Consider the following 22,141-nt stretch of genomic DNA (forward strand, 5'->3'; position numbering starts at 1 on the left):
CTACAAGCTTGAAATTTAATATATATATATATATATATATGGTATTCAAACACGTTGAAAACTTTTTAATCGGTTTTCATCCGGAAAAAAAAAGAGCTGCGACGGGGTCAAAATTAAAACATTGGTACGCAGGGGTCATCGGATATTTACCTGCTTGAAAATATTTAACAAATGCGCATGCGTGAATCGTTCACATGAAAAATTCATTATGTTATGAATAAGTAGTTTTTCAAGTTAGTGTAAAGCTTGCCTAATGGTTATCGTACTTGATTCACTGTCTTTAGGTTTTGGTTTCGATCTCTGTGCGAGTATTATTTATTTATTTATTTTACTTACAAAAGTGAACTGTTCAGAAAAACGAACATAATACTCGCATGCACATGATTCAGTTTCTGTGTGAATTAAAATATAATATTTATACGTATTTACGACCGGGAAACGCCGGGAAGCCTGGTAGTAAATAAAGGCTCATTTTGCCGGCAAGAATGTTTGCTAATAGCTTGGAAGACTTTAGTTCAATCATCTGCGGAGAAATACCAAAGACTTTTAAAAATTATAGGGGCGGAAATGTATTTATTTGCCGATAATTAGTATGCATTTTAACATTGCTTTTTAATGCTTCCGACCTCAATTATTAACTGCGATAATGCGCTAGAAAATCAGATTACTTTTCGTAAGGGGTGAGGTTCTATCAGTGAAATACGTTCTGGCTTCTTGTTATCTTTCCACCGAGCAATGCCGGAAAACGGGTCCTGTTAGTAAATAAATAAAGTCTTATTTTTGTCTGTAAAAGTGTTTGTTACTTGTCTGGGAGACTTGGGTTCGATCCTCGGTGGAGTAATATCAAAGACTTAAAAAATGATAGTTGATATCCTCTTAGACTCGGCATTCTGATTTGACTAAGTGAAAACAAATTCTGTAAAAAGAAAAGGCTCCGACTCTTACACTTTGTAGTAGCTAATGAAAACAACCTTTGGGTCGCTTTCGACTATGGTTGTTCTTTTTTACTTTCTGTAGTTTTCAAAATAATTCTCTCTCTCTCTCTCTCTCTATATATATATATATATATATATATATATATATATATATATATATATATATATATATATATATATATATATACTCTCTCAATTTACATTACATGTCGGTGTGGTTCTTGTCTATACCTAAAGACACTATCATTATCCAAGATGGTCTCTACCGAGGCCAAGAATCACTCCACAATCTCAAAGTTTGCATTATAAACAACTTTCAGAGTGGTATGTTTCCACTCTTTCTCTTTCTGCGCAGATATATATATATATATATATATATATATATATATATATATATATATATATATATACACACTCCTATAAATGTGTATTCATATTAAAATCTTTTTCTTCTATTAATTTAAAAATACAACTTGGTTATACATGAGCTGTGATATTGCATTCATCTGCAAAAGATCTAGCTAATTTGAATATTCTTTTTAGACATTCATTTTAATTAATTCCTTTTTTTTTTTTTTTTTTTTTTTTTCGTTTTCTTATGGGATAATGTCAGTTTGGACTACAGATATGAAACTTATAGGATATTCGAACTCATGCAAAACTTTCTATACGGGTTTAAACCGGGGAAAATCGGTGCAAAAGTGTGAAAAATAAAAAAAATTGAATTTGACGGGTGAAGATCGGGCATGGCATTACAAATATGCATGTGTAACGTAATAGCTATTTGGTTTATGTTTTAATGTTTAGCTTTGCAGCAAACACTTCTTTATAGCCTAGGCGTTGACGTCAAATAAAAAGTAAATCGTAAGCTAAACGTTTTGGTTTCGATTCTCAGTGGTGGCGCACGAGTAATTTTTGTGTTTAAACCTTTTAAACTATTACTATATATTGGGCCCAATCTATATATATATAAAAGTGAACGTATCTGCGTGTGTCTGTGTACATTTCCCTACGCAATAACTCTGTCAATTTCTAGTCTACAGACTCGAAATTTGATATACAGGGTACTGAGATTTGGGAAAATCGATGTGATCGGTTTTTGGCCAGAAATTTGGCGATTAAGGGGTCAAAGTTCAACGATTTGACCTTTGAGAACTCTACCAAACTCCTGCGACAATTTTGGGTCTATGCACTTGAAATTTTAGATATAGGTTGTTTGGACATGGATCTAACTTAATAACTTGAGTTGAGCCCAACACAATAAATTTAAGGGGTCATAATAGGGGTCAAAGTCTTTTAAAAAATTGACCTTTTCGGTCTTTTTCAAATTACTCAGACAATTTCTGGTCTAAATATTTGAAATTTTACATAAAGGGTATTCAGAGATAGGGCAAGCTTTTTCATCAGTTTGGGTCGAAAATTTTTAGTTACCAATATATAAATGTATGTATGTATGTCTGTTTGCATGTCTGCCTTAAACTTTCAATAGAGGCGACGGATTTTACCAAGATCAGTATCGTTTTAAAGTTCGACCGTTCATACGACAAATATCGAAAAATTGGCTAAAAACATTCAACTAGGCACTTTTCTACAGGAGGGGTCACTTTTTTCGCCGATATTTTTTAAAGTTATCCTCTCCTTTAGATTGTCTAGTCTTAATTTTAAAAAATGTCGCTTCCGGTTTGGCGGTGGTCGTAACAGCATAAATGTTAGGTTTTACCCTGTTCTTTTCCTCCTTCGCGGTACGGGTTCGAGCCTGCCTTCCTTCTACCACTTTTTTTTTCTTGCTCAACATACACATCCAAAGACCCGGGCAACGCCAGGCTGAAATGCTAGTATAATATAATTATAATACGAAATATGCATTAATCATAATATCATATTTAAGCATATTTTACGGTCGGAAAATCCCGGCCGACCTGCTAACACGCACGCACACACACACACACACACACACACACACACACACACATATATATATATATATATATATATATATATATATATATATATATATATATATATATATATATATATATATATATATATATATATATATATATATATATATATATATATATATATATATATATATATATATATATATATATATATATATATATATATATATATATATATATATATATATATATATATATATATATATATATATATATATATATATATATATATATATATATATATATATATATATATATATATATATATATATATATATATATATATATATATATATATATATATATATATATATATATATATATATATATATATATATATATCACTTTTGAAGAACACCGAACGTAGTGCCATAATTAATTACTGAGTGTGTAGTTTTTGTTTTTTTGTTTTTGTTTTTTTCTATAGTTTAAACATAAACCATTAAAAAGAAACTTTCGAAAAGAAGACCAAAATACACTTCTAAAGTATATTTCTCCTAAGCATAAATTAGATCTCTCTCTCTCTCTCTCTCTCTCTCTCTCTCTCTCTCTCTCTCTCTCTCTCTCTCTGTGTATATATATACCGAGCTATCATACGATGGAGAAAACGGAAAAAGCACATAGACATATTTTTTTTCTCTTTTACATACGTAAGATTTTTTCTTTTTTATGCGAATAGATAACGCCCATATTTTATTTTTCAATACGGTAGCGTAAAAATGAAAACAAATGATTTATTTGCATTTTACGCACCAAGCCCCAAAAATGCCGAATCTTCTTTTTGTATTTTTTTTTTTTTTCGTTCTATACATTGTAAATAAAAAATGAAATTCCTTAACCTATCCTCTACCCTGGGTGGGGCGTTTAAAAAATTGACTTTCTTAGCACTTAATTTGCATTTACATGACAATTTTTATCTGAAAAAAAAATGTATACGACGGAATGTCATAATCAAACGTATGTGTGCATAAATATTGATTTCTTAAACCATTTTTACGGCATTCAATCGTATTTTCTAGCATAGAGACAAACTGGTTTACGGCCTAGTGTCATACTCGCCGAAGTTCGACATGATATCATTAGGTCAACCTAGGTACTGTCCTGAACGGTCAGATCCTTTTTTTTTTTTTTTTTTTTTGTATGGTTGCGTTAGATGCTTGAAAGTACACTCCTAGGCATTACCTCTTACTTCGAGACGAGTTGGTTTACTGCCGTATTATTAGGTTGGTGCAAAAATAGTATCGTTATTTTACTTGAAGTTTAACGTCCAAAAAACATTATTTTTGCACCAACCTAATATAACGACAGGTTTATCCTCTGCTATTTCTGTACCCTTCTTGAGTACAAATGGGTAGTAGTTGCTTCTTCCTCTCTCACACACACACATTGGATTGACTTCTCAGCAGAGAATAGACATTAGTCAAAAAATGTATCACTGATTAGCATAACTTTTTACTAAAGCTTCGCCGCTGATGCAAAGTGTCTCTTTGAAAAATAATGAGTGTCGAGTTTTTCTTAATTATAATTACTTGTTTGAATTTCAGATGAATTAAAAACTATTGGAATTTATTCCAGTTTTATTTTCATCATCAATTCTTTTTTTTTAATAGCTCTATCTTTAATATTGAGCTTTCTATTGTCTCGATATGTTCTAATATAAAGATAATATTTATCTTTGAAATTTTATTATATATATATTAATCTAAGGTTAATGTATTTATTAAAATAATTGTACTGTTAAAATTATAAACCATTTATACCGATGATTCTAGACTATGTAGCTGGCACGTAGCATCTGATGATAAGCCGTAAAAAATCTTCCAAATTTTGAATGTATCGGACAGTCGGTAAGTAAGATTATCTTTAGGTCGATGTGATTTTTGTTACTTGGTTTTTATGTATATTCTTAGCGCTAATGAATTCTCCATTGATTTAAGAATAAGAATAAAAAAGGATATAGGGAGTTATGTATCAAAATATCGGTACAGGATCGAAACTGTTATACGGTTGAACTGAATCTATTTTGAGATGAACCTAAAATTAATGTCTGTTTCTAGTAAGGCAGTATATTAGATAAGTATTTATAGCTCTAGTATTGATCTATTGAGCTATCTAAATGAACTTTGTGCTATAGATATTTATATTAGGATAAAGAATTGGAAAATTTTATCTCGTGTGTGTGTGTGTGTGTGTGTGTGTGTGTGTGTGTGTGTGTGTGTTTCGTAATTGCAGAGCATCAATGTATGATTCATATAATAGTTAAGGGCAAAATAGATTCACTGATTGATATAATAATTAAGTGATTGATTTTGTGCTACAAAGCAGATACTGTCAAGAATTGTAAGTGTCAACTGAATTAAAGGAATAAATTGCAAGATGGTCAACATCATGAAATTTGGAATATAGACTTTTGTCATTCATTAGATGCTCTGTAATTACATTGAGCTTCTTTAATAAGGATTGGTATATATAAAAAGGAAATATAAGCGAATAAAGAATATTTCCACACACACACACACACACATACATATATATATATATATATATATATATATATATATATATATATTATTTCTAAGTGAAACTGGAATAGGGCCGACCACTTCCCTAGATGAGTTCATAATTAATGGATACTCCAATTTAACAGCTAAATCTGACCCCCAAGATCGCCATGAGCATGGAATATGTGCCTACATTAAGGATGGCTTCCCGTGTGGCAGGGATATCTCTAGAGAAGATCCTAATTTACCCTATATGTGCTTCAGGGTTGCACTTGCTAACACCACTGCATTTATATTTGCCCTATATCGGCCCCACAACAGCGGAGTTACTATCTTTAAGAGCATATCTGAGAAAATAGACCACATACTGTCTTCACATCCCTCGGCTAACATCCACATCTGTGGTGACTTCAACGTCCATAACGTGGAATGGCTGACCCATTCAAATAAGACAGATGATGAGGGGAGTTTTTGTCATGATTTTGCCATTGCTTATGACCTCACTCAGATTGTTTGCGAACCCACCCGTGCTTATGACCTCACTCAGATTGTTTGCGAACCCACCCGTGTGCCCGATACACTCGAGCAATATGCAATCATTAAATCATTTCTCTCCGATAGGTTCATAAGAGTAGTGGTAGATGGACAAAAATCGGAGGCCTGCAATATAAATGCTGGAGTCCCTCAGGGGTCAATTCTGGGCCCAACTCTCTTCCTGATCTACATCAATGACCTCCCTAAACACATACTTAAATCATTCGTTGACATCTATGCTGATGACACGACCATCTACGGCAACACATCAAAGGCTGTAAATGACAAAGTTCTCTCGGATTCTCTCTCATCTGATCTCGAGCGCGTGGTTCAGTGGGGGAAGATGTGGCTGGTTACCTTTAATGCATCCAAAACCAAACTCCTATCCTTACATCATCAACGCTCTGATCCCCAGCTGGCATCAATTGTGATGGATGGCTCTCGTCTGGGTGAGGCCCCGTGTTTTGACAAGCTTCTGGGTTTGACCTTTACTCCTGATCTGAAATGAAACAAGTACATGAAGTCTGTTGCCAAGGTCGCTGGAAAGATGGTGGGATCCTTCTACCGCTCCAGAAGATATCTCACTACTGATGCAATTCTCTATATAAAAGCCAAGTACGTCCAAGGATGGAATACTGTTGCCATATCTGGGCAAGAGCTGCCAAAAACAGCCTATCATTCCTTGACAGAGTACAAAATAGACTTCGTGGTTTAGTGGGGGATGCCCTTTTCTCTACCCTGCAACCTCTCTCCCACAGAAGAGACGTTGCGAGCCTATCCTTGTTTTATCGTTATTTTCACTTCATCAAATCTCCACACTAACGTAATGTACTTGCAATAACCCTTATCCCTGAGTGGCTTCCGGGCCTTGATAAGTGTGATCACTGTGTAAAAAAAAATCTATATATATATATAAAGCTGTGTGTGTGTCTGTCACGAATAGGCTCCTATATAGTTGATTATTTAAAAAAAACTGATTACATATAATGATAGAAGATGTATCGGGACACAGGAATGGGTATGTTTGATCTGGCAGAACGGTGATTCATTAAAATTGTGGGGTCTGCGTTCGCGCCTGGTCAACAAAGTATGGAAATAAAAAATTTAAAAATTAAAAAAAAAAAACGTTTACAAGTGTTTTTGATATAGATGTACATAAGAATACTTTCATAAGTATGTTTTAACTTAAATAGGAATGGTATAATAAAATTGTGGGGTCTGCGTTCGCGCCTGGCCTCCATGGAATAGAAATAGGCACAAACTTTAATAAAGACTTTTCATATCTATCTGCGTAAGTATACTTTGATAATGATGTTTCAGTTTGAAAAAATATGGTATAATAAAATTATGGGGTGTTCGTTCGCACCTGACCTCCATAGAATGGAAATATGTCACAAAGTTTAACAAGGATTTTTAATATAGATCCACAGAATATTGTGATAAGTGTTTAAGTGTGAACAGGTGTGGTATAATAAATTATGGTGTTTATCTATTTTATTTTTACTATTTTGCTTTGGTTTTGATACCCCCAAATTCTAAGCTATCTCTTTACAAACCTTCCTTTTCATAACCTATCATACTTTCATAAATCAAGAGTCCATTTTCTGTAGGCTGTTTTTGAATCCAGTCAACGACGGGTACTTTTGCTAGTATATATATATAATAAATTTATATATATATATATATATATATATATATATATATATATATATATATATGGACGAGAGAGATCTCGGTGATTCAATACATTTTTCAAATCGAGTTACAAATAAAGGGCATGAATTAAGTTATTATAGCTGTTTACATCTGTTTCGAGGCAGTGTTTATTTAAAATCATCATACAATGAATTAGAATAAAATAAAAAAAAATTAAGCAGTTTTTTTAAATTCCATTAACACATAATACATATCCAAAAGTGTTTAAATTCCACTAATGACAAAACCAAATCACAAGAAATTGTCTACTCATTAACTACAACCAATTATTTAACTCAATTCTACATCAAAATGTATATTATATTAAAAAACCAAAGATGATATAAAGCAAAGGAGGGGAGGACAGTAGCCCTTGATATACCTAAGGCTTTTGATACGGTATGGCACGATAGTCTTCTCATGAAACTCAGATCCTATGTTATTATTGGACAAATACTTAACATAATTAAATCTTTCTTAAGTAAGGTTGTCTTCGACGGCCGTACGTCAAAACAATATCATGTAAATGCGATGTACTTCAGGGATCGATCATTGGATCTTTATTATTTCTAATATTCATAAATGGCCTCCCTGATAAAATAGTCTCTGAGATGGGTTTATTTGCTGACGACGCCACGCTCTATAACAGGTACGAGGGGAAAATGAATGAACACATATCCAAGGCAATGGCGGAAACCCTCCAGTCTGTAGTGGAATGGGGTCAAAAATGGATGGTAACGTTCGTTGCTCTAAAACTAAGATCGTTTCTTTTAATAATTACAATAAACTTTCTAAACCACCAATAGCTAGGGCTAAAGATGCATTACCTGAAAGTACTTCGTTCAAACTCTTAGGCTTCACGCTCACAGGGAACATGAGTTGAACAGATGCATCAAGAGCATTGCCAAGGCTGCTGCGAAGAAAGTGGACTCTCTCTACTGTGCTAGAAAGTTACTTACGCTTGAAAGTATCCAGTACCTCTAAAAGGACACCATTCGCCCATGTATGGAGTATTGTTGTCACATTTGGACTGGTGCATCTGCTACTAGTCTCTTACTCCTAGACAGGGTTCAAAAGAAAGTCGCCAACCTGATAGGTCCTGAACTGTCATCTTAGTTTTAACCTCTGTCCCATCGACAAAATGTTGCATCCCTCAGCCTGTTTTACAAGTATTGTAATGTTGGATGCTTTGACGAACTGCAAGCCTTTGTACACTCTCGGTGTAAATACCCCCGACAAACCTGACAATCAGCAAAGTCACACCCCTACACAGAAGAGATCCCTAGACGTATGAAAACCTTCTACTCCAAATTAAAAAAAAAAAAAAAAAAAAAAAAACACGTACAGCCGCCATATTGGCTAATAAAATCGATAGACTATATAAGACGTGAAAAACTGGTTGAATACGTTCGTATTTCGTACATAGCTTTTTTTTATATTTTCTCCTTTCTTTTTCTTGCTTGATGAGTGGGATGAAATATTAACCTAAAACGTCCCATATTTACTATCTACCATCATTAACAACTCTTACCAGAAAAAAAAAACATTTTCATGAATCAGGCTTAAAGTAACTAAATATCCAATTAAGTTCAAGAAGCTCCTTTTCTTAGACAACATCCGTGGAAGAGGGTTGGTATTAATTTGTGATGGTTGTGAATGGGATACTTTCATAATTTAAGAGTCCTGGTGGATTTGAGGTCATGTGACTTCCTAGTGATTTTGTGTTCCTTAATTATTTAAGCAGGTGAACAAGGTTACAATAATCATAAAAATAACATTCCTTTATCCCGTTGTCGGGCATTCTTCTGCGTTCGGATAATCCTAATAATCGTCATTAACGCAGTCAAGCAGTTGCAACGGTAAAAATATATGCGGCTCCGTTGAAATTGCGCAGTCAATTAAAGAAGATGTTTTTTTTTTTTTATTGTACCGTTTATATTCATTTAAATTATTCGCGTAATAATGGAGCAGCTTCATTTCCTTTTCCAGTGCTGGTGTTCCTCATGGTTCTATTCTAGGTCTAACACTATTTCTTTTCTACAAATACTATAATGGTATTTATTTTTCAGAATTGTCTGGTCTATTCCCTGCTTCCTTTGTTCCAGCTCGTTTGACTCATTGGTCTAGTGGTCTTCATCGATTTTTTTTTTTTTTTACTATCTCATTGTAATACAGCTTCCTAATCCAGTAGCTTCTTTTCAAAGACAGCGAGGTTGTGGAACTCTCTTCCTGATCACTGTTTTCTTTCTAACTAAATTTAAAAAGTGAGCTTGTGTTTAACTCTGCCGTCATGGAGAGGCAAATAAATAGAAACCGGAGGGGAAATAATAAAAGAAACAGTTATTGTAGGATTTGATCACAATGCGACTCGTTAAAAGTAAGATTGATACAAAAGATTGATACAAAAGAAAAAAAAGAAAAAAAGAAAAATCGCAAACACTAAAACTCACTATATTTTTTAATGGCCTTGTATTTGATCTCTAAGTGAAAATAGGTTTATTCACAAATAAGTAATTCAAAGTGTAGTTATGGTTTGTCCTTGGTTAGAGGATAAATCCTTTTATATAATTTATTTCGTTAAAAGAATTTACTGTTCAAAATTTTAATAGAAAATCAAAAAATTAAAAAGTAAAAATAAAAATTTTTAGGCACAATGCTCTATAGGAAATTGTGGAAGGTGCAGGGTCTTTTTTACTAAAGTAATTGAAAACTATGTAGTATTACCCTTGACTGGCAACATTTACCATAATACCTCATTCACTCTGTGGAGTTAAACCTAATTAATGAATCCCCAGCGTTTTGAAAAAAAAAGGTTAGAGGATAAATCCTTAGCGATTGAGACAATAATTTTTGTGTTGGGTTTTCCCCCACGTTAAAAAAAAAATCAACCCTGGCCAATAGGGAGGTCGGAACAAGTAAATTAGGACGAAAAAAAAGTTCTTATTTTACAAAGATCTCTCATTCATTGACCGCGAACAAAAAAAAAAGTTGCAGTGTGGTATCATTAGAACAGATACTACACTTCGTTCTTGGCCACTTCTTTTGTTTTAACTAATTTCTCACATTAGTCGCCGAGTGAACTCTGACATAGAAAGCTGACTATAAAAAAACACATGTTTACACCTAATGTCACTTCCTTTTTCTTTCCTTATTAGGTACATCTGGTTAATATACATCGGTGGTGAAAAGAGGTCTGCCTGGGGTGGGGGTTGTTAGGAAGACTGTCAGGCATGGAAGGATATTTGGGAGGGAGGGGATATAAGGGTTTTAACAATATAAGCATACCGAGACGCCCCTCCATACGCACGCATCATAAGAACTATTTCACATGGCAAATTTCAGGCCTAATTTGAGGCTATATGCTCTGGGGTGAGGGGTTTATAATGATTACAAACATATTGTACCTGTAAAGTGAGAAGATAAAAGTAAATATAACGTATATGAAAAATATATGGCATAATCACGTTGATACATGGACGCTGAGCCTGGTCAGTGCGTGCATGCACGGTGCGTGTGTATGTAACATATGGCCGATATCTTTTTTTTTTTCTTTTTTATAATTATATTTTTAAAATAATATATGCCGCTCCCCATGTGGGAGTACCAAATTGGTTAAAGGGAAAATTATTCCTAACTCGCATTTAGGTAAAAATGCACTTTCGTAAATAATTGAATTCATTCAAGACGTATCGCAAAAATAAAAACAAATAACATGTGCGTAAATCGCGATATATCCGAACGGTCAGCGAGGTGAGGTGGACAAGGGGTAAGGGTTTAGGTTTCTTATTATGGGGTCCCGATTTCAAATCTCGCTAGATTCAGTCACTGTGATGAGTCATAGACGACGGAACACGTGTCAGTGGATAATTATATTTTAAAAATAATATATTTGTCGCTCCCCATGTTGGGGTACCAAATTGGTTAAAGGGATAATTATTCTCAACTCGCATTTAGGTAGAAATGCAGTTTCGTAAATAATTGAATTCATTCAAGACGTATCACAAAAACAAATAACACACACACACATTAAAAAACATTTTGAATAATAAAAAATAAAAGAAATTGAACTAAAATGGCAGTATAAAAATCCTAGAATAGTGGGTTCTCTGATTTTTTTTTACTTTTGAAATCATGACTTTATAATAATATATACTAAGACTGGACAAATTAAAATATCATATTTAAGCGTATTTTACGCTCATGAAAGCTGGGTGACCCCCCTCCCGATAGTATATATATATATATTTATAATATGAGAAAGAGAGAGATTGACTATATGCAGTTTTTTTTCTTTCTTAGTTAATTTTACATTCCTTTAATATAATTTCCTTTTCTCCGTCCAAAAAATTTAACCTGATCTTCTTTCTTTGCAGAATGATGATGGTCACAGCGTCACAAAACCAGTGCTCCAGCTCACAGAGATTGGCCCGAAAACGAGTACGCCTTCACCTCCGTAGGCTCCGACACAAGGAGTATTCAAAACTACGAACTCTGGTCCCGTCAGTAGCTCATAACAACAAAGTATCCAAAGTGAGTTATCAATTTTTTTTTTTTTTTTTTTTTTTTACAACTTATAGTCGTCGCTCATCTAGGCCCGGTGGTCACTCAAGGATGAAGGTTAATGGATGTCGCGATGGAAATTAGATAAGTTAATTTACTATAGAGAAGGACGACTCAAAGAATGTGTTCACGTTAGACTTGAAAACGACCATAGGCAGCTGAGATTACGTAGACGAGCAGTTCTAGGAAAGGAACTCTTCTCGTCGGTCTTTCGCTTATATATATGTACGTAAACAAAGAAATTGCTGTAGCTAATCTGGCCTTTACCACAAATTCTTTACAGGGGAGTGAAGCTCAGTCGAGTACCTGCCATGAAAATAACGACAGAGCAAAAATAGACTTGCAACGTCTTTTCTGTAAGAAAGAGGCAGCAGAGAAGAAAGGGACATCGCCCACCAAATTTTGAAGTCGTTTTTGTGCCCTGTCAAGACAGGAAAAGGTGATGTGGGTAGACCTTCCCCGTATGTGGCAACACTACTCTTTATTGGGATGTATTTGGCTTTTATACAGGTGGAGTGAGATATATACTGGAGCGGTTGTACGATCCAACCATTTTTTCCGACGAGTTGGGCAACAGCTTTGATGTACGTGTTCAGTTTCAGATCTGGAGTGAAGATCAGTCGCATAAGGTTGGCAAAACATTGTGCTTCCCCAAAAAGATAGCCATGCATTTCAATTGGGACCAGGGTGGGAACAGAACGTAGGTGATAGAGATTACACATCGAGAACCATTATAATGTGTTAGTTCCACTAACGCATGTCATGTATAGTTCTAACATATAAAGTTATTTTGTTTTTCAAAGTCAGGCCCAGATAGTATTTAAGCCAATTTACATGACATTGTTGTATCGTGTTATAAGGGACTTGGCTACGCATTATTTCACAATTTACTTAGTCCCGGCCAAACGACTGCTAATATTAAATACTTTTTAATTACTTTCAATATATGCCTACTTATATTAAGCCACTTCCTTTCGCAATGGTTGGTTGGTTTGCCGCATGGCCCTAAGCGTTCAGACGAAAGTTAAAATGTTCACTTTGCTCTGATAATTTCGAATCGTGTAATAGGTCACCATGCTGATGATTCCCGGAAAAGAATGAAACACATACGTACGTGGATACGAATTTAATATTTATCGTGTGTGTGTGTGTGTGTGTGTGTGTGTGTGTGTGTGTGAGAGAGAGAGAGAGAGAGAGAGAGAAAGAGAAAGAAAGAGAGAGTATGAGGCGTGAGAGAGAGAGTGTGTGTGTGAGAGAGAGAGAAAAAGAGAGATACTTGTATGAGGACAAGTTAATTAATTCGCCAAACAGAACAGTTTTACACAATTTTTCTCCTCTCACAAATATTAAAATCCAGATATAAAAGATACTTAACCTTACATCAAGAATCCTTATTCTAATTTTGATCATAATCAATTGCATACTTTTGATTCTAGAAAATGTTTGAAATTTAAGAGATCTTAAGAAGAAAATGAAATTCACAATATCTTACTTAAATTTGTGTCTAATAAAATTAAAAAGAATCTGAAAATTGGCGAATATGTATTAATTGATTAATTAATTTAATACCTATTGTTAAAATTTCACAGAAATCCACAAGTCTTTCACCTCGTCATTGTTCCATTATTCCATTTGAATAAAATTATATTAAATTAAATATAGCCTACATTACGACCCATTATGCCTACAAACTATGTTCCAAAATCTATAATGATTGGATAATCAGTTTTTTTTTTTTGTTCTTTTTTTGTTTTTTTGTTTGTTTTTTTTTCATTTTAAATAAATATATATAAAAAATTAAACACAAGTATGAAAATTTAAAAAGATTTTGAAAAGAAAAATCAAGGGGAATAACTACTGTTTAAAGTTGACTCCCTTTAGCTGATATTGGAATAGAAAGGTTAGACATTAAATCAGTTTAACATAGGAGGGGGTACTCTGAAAAGTTACAAAACTAAGACAACGGATCCGTCAGCATTACTCTCTAAGGGCACCTCGGGCGTCCAGTAATAGAGCCCACCTAGTAAGATATCAAGCCCTTTATTTTGCAGTCTTAATTCGGCTCTGTTTTATTTGACTTAAAGGGCTTGGTTTGTTTATTTATTTGTTTGTTTCTTATTTTTATGTTTTAAAATAGGGATGGGTAATAAATTTAGTCGGAATTGGGACGTTGTTTATTTATTTATTTATTTTAACTTGACTCAATTTTCTTCACTGACTTCCTATTTCAAAGTTTGAGTTTGAGGTTAACTATTTTTTTCAGTAGTTTGGAGTCTGTTTTATAAATCGAATAAATGGTCTGAATTATTTATTTATTTAAAATGTTTTTTCTTTTGGTAAGATGGGACATGTTTTTAATTTATATTGTTTATTTACATGTGTTTTGGCTGTTTTATTTTGAATTGTTTATTTATTTTATTTGCCTTCATGCAATATAAATAAGTGCCGATATTTTTTGGACATGCAACGACAATAAAAATGCTTATGTATTTTTGTTTTATAGTTAGAATTCAATCTGATTTTTTTTTTTTTTAATGCAGACATTTTTTTAATGTACGTAAGAGGTACGAAACGAAAAGGCATATTCAAAAATAAATCACGTAAATTACGCAAGTAGTTTTAATTTTAACTTATAAAATCAAATTTTTATGAGTAAATAAATCGCTTTCTTTATAAAAACACAAGGGTAGATGAGTTTACAATAATTCAAATTTGCGATATAAGCCTTGTAGTGCTACCGATTTCACATTGATCACTTTATAGCGTTTCAAAATGGCTTTATTTATAAAAAAAAGTATAACTACCTGACCAATTTACGTGATTTTTGGAATTATAACAATTCTTTTCCGTGACTAGTACTCACATCATAAAAGTTGTTTCTGTAGTTTGTTTTTTTATTCGGTTGAATTCTAAATAAGGGCCATATTTTTTGTTTCATTTTCGTTTTTTTTTTTATATTTTGTTTGTTTGTTTGTTTATTTTGTTTTGTTTTGTTGTTTTTTGTTTTTTAGAAACCGTAATGAGAAATTAATATTCTTCCTTTCGTCCTCTTTCAGGTGACCGTGATAGAAGAAGCCATCAAATACATTGATTCATTACACAAAGCTCTCGTGGAGCGATTACAAAGTGTTCAACGTAAGTTTATCTGTATAAATATGGCAATTAATCTTTATATATATGTATATGACAATTAAAATACGCAGATTTTTTTCGTGTTTCATCCCCGTTAGGGGTGTCTGTGTGTGTGTGTGTGTGTGTGTGTGTGTGTGTGTGTGTGTGTGTGTGTGTGTGTGTGTGTGTGTGTGTGTGTGTGTTAGCGGGGTCGCTCAGCCTTGTCAGGTCGTAAAATGCATTTATATTTTAATTCATGCAGATTTCATATTTATTTTTTCAAAGACAATTTTCTATCAAATATTATATTGTAACCAATATATAGTAGTGATTTCAAAAGTTTAAAAAAAAAAAAAATGACTTGGGTGCCATTAGCTAGAATCGAAACTAAAACCGCTCCAGCTGCGTCTCTTATCGATGTAGCTATCGAGAGATAAGAAAGATTTAATATTAAACGACTTAAAGAAGAAGTGAATTGAATTTGGGCATGCGCAGAAAGAAGTAGTAAAACTATATCGGCAAATTGAAATGAACAGTTTGCATTTCAACTTGCCGATATATTTCTGTATACGTAATCTATCCATCCAAACAAAGATTTTACTCTTTGTGGTCTGATTACCATTTCCTGTTTATTTTAGCGTTATGTGATCAGTAGTTTAAGAATTTAGCGGTTAAATATTTACACACAGACAGACGGACACACACACATACATCTATTGTTTTATTTATTTGATATTGTGTGTATGTGTGTATTTTACACATTCTGGATAAATAACGTCGGGTAGATACAGCTAATATATTTATTTTAAAAAAGTATCGATATTTGTCACAATATCTATCTATATCTATTGTACAATTACATTATCCACGCTGATGATGGTTTGTGAAGATGAAACGTATGTCTGTGGATATTAAAACATTTATTTCTACCAACTCGAAAGAGCTTTATTCTCCCATGTACACCGGCGAACACGTTGCTAGTCATTACATGCGAACTTGTCCGTGAGGTTTAGCTAACCGGCCAATTAATTGAATATTGTCTTTCCAGCATCCCATCTAGTCCAAGTAAAGGAAAAGCGTAGCGTTAAAGCTAACGGCTTTGTAGTTTTACAATTATTAGCCGTTTGGCCACTAAGCTCCTGCCCACAGCTATCACGGACTGCAACCCGCAGCCAACAGGTGGCTCCACAGGATGAGGGGTGGGATCTTTCGAAGATGCAGTCAGTGTATTCTACAGCTCCAGCAGACAGGGCAATATTATGCGTAGGTTACTATGGTTAGAGTTGCAGTGTATGCCGGGAAGGAAGTTGACGACCCATTCGCTACCATAAAGTGCACGTACCCTTAGCAGTTCCTGAGATGAGGCCATGCCCTCATTTTGAGACGTTGCCATGTTACGAAATAATATATATATATATATATATATATATATATATATATATATATATATATATATATATATATTAGACAGCTTTAACGTGTGTGCATGTGTTTGTCAAATTAATGTAACTTTGAAATTCTCTACCGAACCTGGCTAGTTTTAGCATATGGAAACGATTTGTAAGATATTTTACCGTTTCAAAAATTCTTATAAATCGTTTCCAAACGTTAAAACTAGACGTGTTCCGCTCCTTCCTTTTTCTATTTTTTTTTTTTCTTTTTGGCTTCTGACAGTGAAGAAGAGATGGTAAAAGTACAGAATTGTTCACTTGTTCACACTCAAGAAGTTTAATCATCCTCCTAAAAAAAACAGCAAGTAATTTATATAAAACGCATTAGAATGAAATTCTCTATGGAACAACGGCTAGTTTTAACAAGTGGAAACGATTTGTAACATGTCTTATTTGATACCATCCCCTTAGGCATAATGGTAATAGTGGTTGCTAATGGGCCAGTGAACCGGGTTTCAATTCGAACCATACAAAAAACTTAAAAAATAGTACTTGATGGTCTCTTGCTAAACACTCAGCAGAGGATCATGGTCAGGTGGAGTAGTCCTGGGAATGGAGTGGCGCTCTTCCCTACATCTTGGTGTAGCAACTAATGAAAATGGAGCCTTCGGGTCGCGCTCGACTATAGTCGAAAACTTTCCTCTTTATTTCATGCATTTTTCAATAAAATTTGTCTTCTTGACAATAAAGACTTCAATTTCGAATCGTCTATTCTATACATTTACCGTAAAAATTCTTACAAATCGTTTCCACATGTTAAACTTAAGTGTAATCGGTAGAAAATGTAATTTTAATGCGTTTTATATAAATTATTGCTTTGTTTTAAGGAGAAATGTGACGAATTTTGAAGTTTTAATTATTCTCTAATGTCAGATAAACCGCTATTTTATTTGGGTGGAGGGAGAAATAATAAGGTACGCTTCCACACAGGATATATGCTGCGCTCTCATTTGGAAGGGATGACGTTTGGGCTATTTTTGAAAACTGATTGTTTTTATTTTTAGGCAGTAGACATACCATCAACTTTATTCCACACCAGCCCCAAAAATGCTGAACCGTTTTTGGACTGGTCACTTCTCATTAAGAGCTCATTAGAGTGATCAATAGGGCTATGACAACAGCGTATTCTTTTCATTGTTTTGACTCTCGAGTATATATCCGACACAGTTAATAAACCGAGAACTACATCACTCTATGTAAAAGCATATAAGATATCAACGGATACACACTCGAGAGTCAAAACAATGAAAAGAATATGCTGTTGTCCTAGCACTATTACCCCAGTAAGAACTCCCTACGTATGGAAGACATTGTCACAGGACTGCTTCCTTGCTGATTATAATTTGGTCATCTTCAAATCCGATAACAACAAACTTTTGTCATAGACGGACTCAAAAGTCATAAAATGCAGTTCATAAAACTGATTAAAGTTAATACCTCCATAGTGTTCATCATTATTCGATTGGCATTAATTTCTGTTTTATTAAGCTTTATCCTCGAATGGATCTTGGTGTTGATAAGTGGTAAGCTTAATAGTAAAAAAAAATAATAATACTAAACGCTTGGATCAAATCATGTGAAGAGGGGGGTATAAATGGTTATTTCTGCCTGTCTCCTCTCTCTCCACTAAAAGCAACATTGCATCATATTTTTCCTTCGCAGGAGATATGAGAGGGCGGAAATGATACCTCAACCCCCAATAGCATACATGTTTATTTATCTCCTTCCTACTGCTGGATAATGTGACACAAGGATCGGGAAAGTAGGATTTGAGAAACCAGCGTTTTAGAAGAAGACACTCTGACCCACAAAAATGCCTGAGCAGCCCCCGGTGAAGGCGCATCGGACGACTAGCTATAAACTAATCCCTCTCTCAAACGGTCAGAAGGCAAAGCCTGGGAAGGTTGACTTCCCAGAACGGGATAGGACTAGACTCATAATTTAGCCAACTGAGAATACGCCATCGCAATAATGGTTTAGACTCTAGTACCTTTGGGGTCCGTGAGAAATCCCCGGAGTATAAGTGTACAAAGCAAGATTTGAACTTGGATTTGTGGATTTCCTAGTCTACATCATCCAGATAACTATCGGAACCATCTGCATACACGCCAACCCCGCGACCCTCTGGTTGTTGTGTGACTGGCGCAGTAAAAAGGGGTCAGCACCTGCCCTGTTTATACTGATCCTTTCTGTCAACGTTTTACATTAGTAACAAAAGGACGATCGAAAGAAAGAAATGAATGCCCTTTACACGCTCCCCATTTACACCAATCAATGGGGCTGCTTTACTGGTCCTGTTTCATTTACATCACTAATCACGTGGTCCCATGATTATTCTGTATTTAAATATATTGACTTATATAAATTGAAGCATGTGTATATGTTTGTATTTTTATACGTACAGAATTCACTCTTCATTAAGCTGTTAGCTAGAAGTGATTATATATGATATATATAATAAATGAATACCTTTTTATATATATATATATATATATATATATGCGTTGAATGATCTACATAGGCCACATTACAACAACACTCTCCCGACGACTAACCTATCATTTAGTTGACAATAGCGCCATAAAACAACACCTAACATTCCATGATAAAAACCTACAGTCGTCCGACATTAGAAAGATCTTAACTAACAATATTAAAATTCGATACCTCAACAATTGCACACGACGACTCAAATTACAAGAAACCATACTAATAAAAAAATAAAAAATACAGTCCCTTTTTTAACCAGATCTCATTTTATACTGGGACAAATATACTAACTGTATTCAATAACTAACAAGAAACTAAATAAATAAAATATAAAATAAGAAAATCGAAATTAAAAATATAAATAATTTGCCCCTAACCATCCTGCACCCACCTTTATAACCAATATCAAAAAAAAAGCTATAAATACACCAAGCCTCCAAGAAAAAGAAAAAGAAAACGACAACAACAACAATCACTTCTGACAACGATCAGATAGAAAGCGCTGGTGCCATAATATACAACATGCCAGCTGAAGTAAAAAAAAATAAAAAGGCCTCTCGGCGAATTGAAAAGATATCTAAACAAAATCAGAAAAAAAGTATAACTCTGTCGTGTTCAATCAGACGTGCTCATATATATATATATATATATATATATATATATATATATATATATATATATATATATATATATATAAGATATCAGCGTGTTAGAACGTTTTAATTCTAAAGTTTACGCAATAATGCACGATGTAGAAACTATACATAAAATAAATTAAACGTAATAGTTAAATGAAGCAAATCGTCTAATAAGAAACCATAAAAATTAATAAATTAATAAACGCTCGTGTTTTCAAAGGAATATGCAAATTAGTTCAGCTTTATATAGTCGCTTGTATATCCACGACTGAGTATATTATAAAAGTTGTTTGAATAATTTTTAAATAGGAAAGGAAGGCTTTTAATCTCCATGTCCGAGCGAAAAAAATCAACTTTAATGGTATGGAGATAGATACAAAGATAGATAGACATATGCCACGTGTTTCGTGCTTAATACCGATATTTTCGTAACTTGCTATATTACACACACACACACACACACACACACACACACATATATATATATATATATATATATATATATATATATATATATATATATAATCTCGATGCCTCCGTTCAGTTTTGAAAGACAAAGGATACCCCCTGTAGGGGCAGCTGCGCGTGTAATTATGATGCAAAGATTATGCAATATCCAGCCACACCTCTACTGAATCGGCACTGCTTGAGTCCAGTGGCAAGAAGTCTAAGACGACTGGAAACAATGCCGAGATAAGCAGAAAGCACCTGGAACTCCCAAATTGTCACCCATCTGGTTCTGGCCAAGTTTATCGTTGCTTAACTTCGGTGATCTGATGGGAACCGGTGTGTCAAACGTGATTAATCTATATATATATATATATATATATATATATATATATATATATATATATATATATATATATATATATATATATATATATATATATATATATATATATATATATATATATATAATTTTAGAAGGATATATAATGTATTGATTTCAACAATGCTCAATATGAGAGTCAAACTAGGGAGTAATTGTAGACGAATTAGGTACATTATATATAGTCGGATTTCGCAACGGCTTGCTTTATTTTTTTTAGCTAATAGACTTTCTTGTGTATAGCATAGTTTCTCAACTGGCAGAGTACTTGCCTCGAAAGCAAGAGATTCGGGTTTCGTATCCCGAGTTCGGGTGTGTTTAACTGATAAACCCAAATGAGGACTAAACTAGAGTCTTGGATTTCCGGCTTTTATAGCTCGTGTGAACTGCGATGTGACTTGAATATGTAAATAATTATATCCTCTCTCACATTCTGAATATTCTTATATATATATATATATATATATATATATATATATATATATATATATATATATATATATTAAGAAAAATAGAAAAACCGAATGAAATTATTAAAAAATCAACGTTTCCTCCTTATTTCAGAGGACATCTTCAGGATAATTGAAATAAAAATGTAAGAAAAGAAAAAGTCATAGATCGTGCGAAAAAGACAGTTTTTGAATCCTACCCATGTCGGGAAGGACAAATATGTGTACGTATGGGAAGGTTGGGTTGTTCGATGTCTATATATACACTTTTAAAAATGCATTAAAATAAATATGTACATTTTTTTTTCTTCTGCAAAACTACTCATTTTCCTGAAACATTCAAGGAAAAACGGCTAGCCAGGATCCACCCTGATACCTTGCTCTTTGATTATTATTTTCCCTATGCTAGGGGTTAAATGGTAGAAGCCTTTTCTTTGCGTAATAGTATTAGTATTCAATATTATTCTAAAAGTCTTCTTTTAGCTCTATCTATCACGTATTTCATAATTTTCGCTTGATCTAAATTAAATGATCAATGGCAAAAGAGTGCATTTAGGGCGTTACCATTCCTTATATCTCTTCTGTGCTCGATCTTCTCTGCGAACATATAAGAGCATCTTAATCGCAGCAAATTCTCACAACAGGAGAATTTTTCTGGAAAAATGTATTGAAGAAAAAGTCATACCTGCATGCATACCTAAATCTTTTAAAACATCAGACCATATTTTCCCGGATTACATTGAGAAATATCTTCTGTCATCTATAATATATTTAATTTCATTCGGTTTTTCTATTTTTCTTAAAACATAACGTCAACCACCTCTGGTATTTTTTCATTCCTTATACATATATATATATATATATATATATATATATATATATATATATATATATATACATATATATATATATATATATATATATATATACTAGCAGTGAAACTCGACGTTACCCGGGATTGAATGAGGATCAACGAATGTTTCACAC

The 22,141-nt window shown here is 33.5% G+C and overlaps 1 protein-coding gene across 1 annotated transcript in view; it reads left to right on the plus strand.

Annotated features, from left to right (window-relative positions):
- LOC145249587 (uncharacterized) overlaps nt 1-22,141 on the plus strand; it is a 43,992-nt gene that overhangs the window by 17,465 nt on the left and 4,386 nt on the right. Inside the window, exons 2-3 of the mRNA XM_080111285.1 lie at nt 12,000-12,156; nt 15,243-15,321. Of these exons, the coding sequence (XP_079967411.1) occupies nt 12,001-12,156; nt 15,243-15,321 (235 nt within the window). The 5' untranslated portion in view covers nt 12,000. The remainder of the gene's footprint in view (nt 1-11,999; nt 12,157-15,242; nt 15,322-22,141) is intronic.

This window comes from Euprymna scolopes, chromosome 28, assembly GCF_053919585.1.
Source record: "Euprymna scolopes isolate OS-2025 chromosome 28, ASM5391958v1, whole genome shotgun sequence".
Lineage (NCBI taxonomy): Eukaryota > Metazoa > Mollusca > Cephalopoda > Sepiida > Sepiolidae > Euprymna > Euprymna scolopes.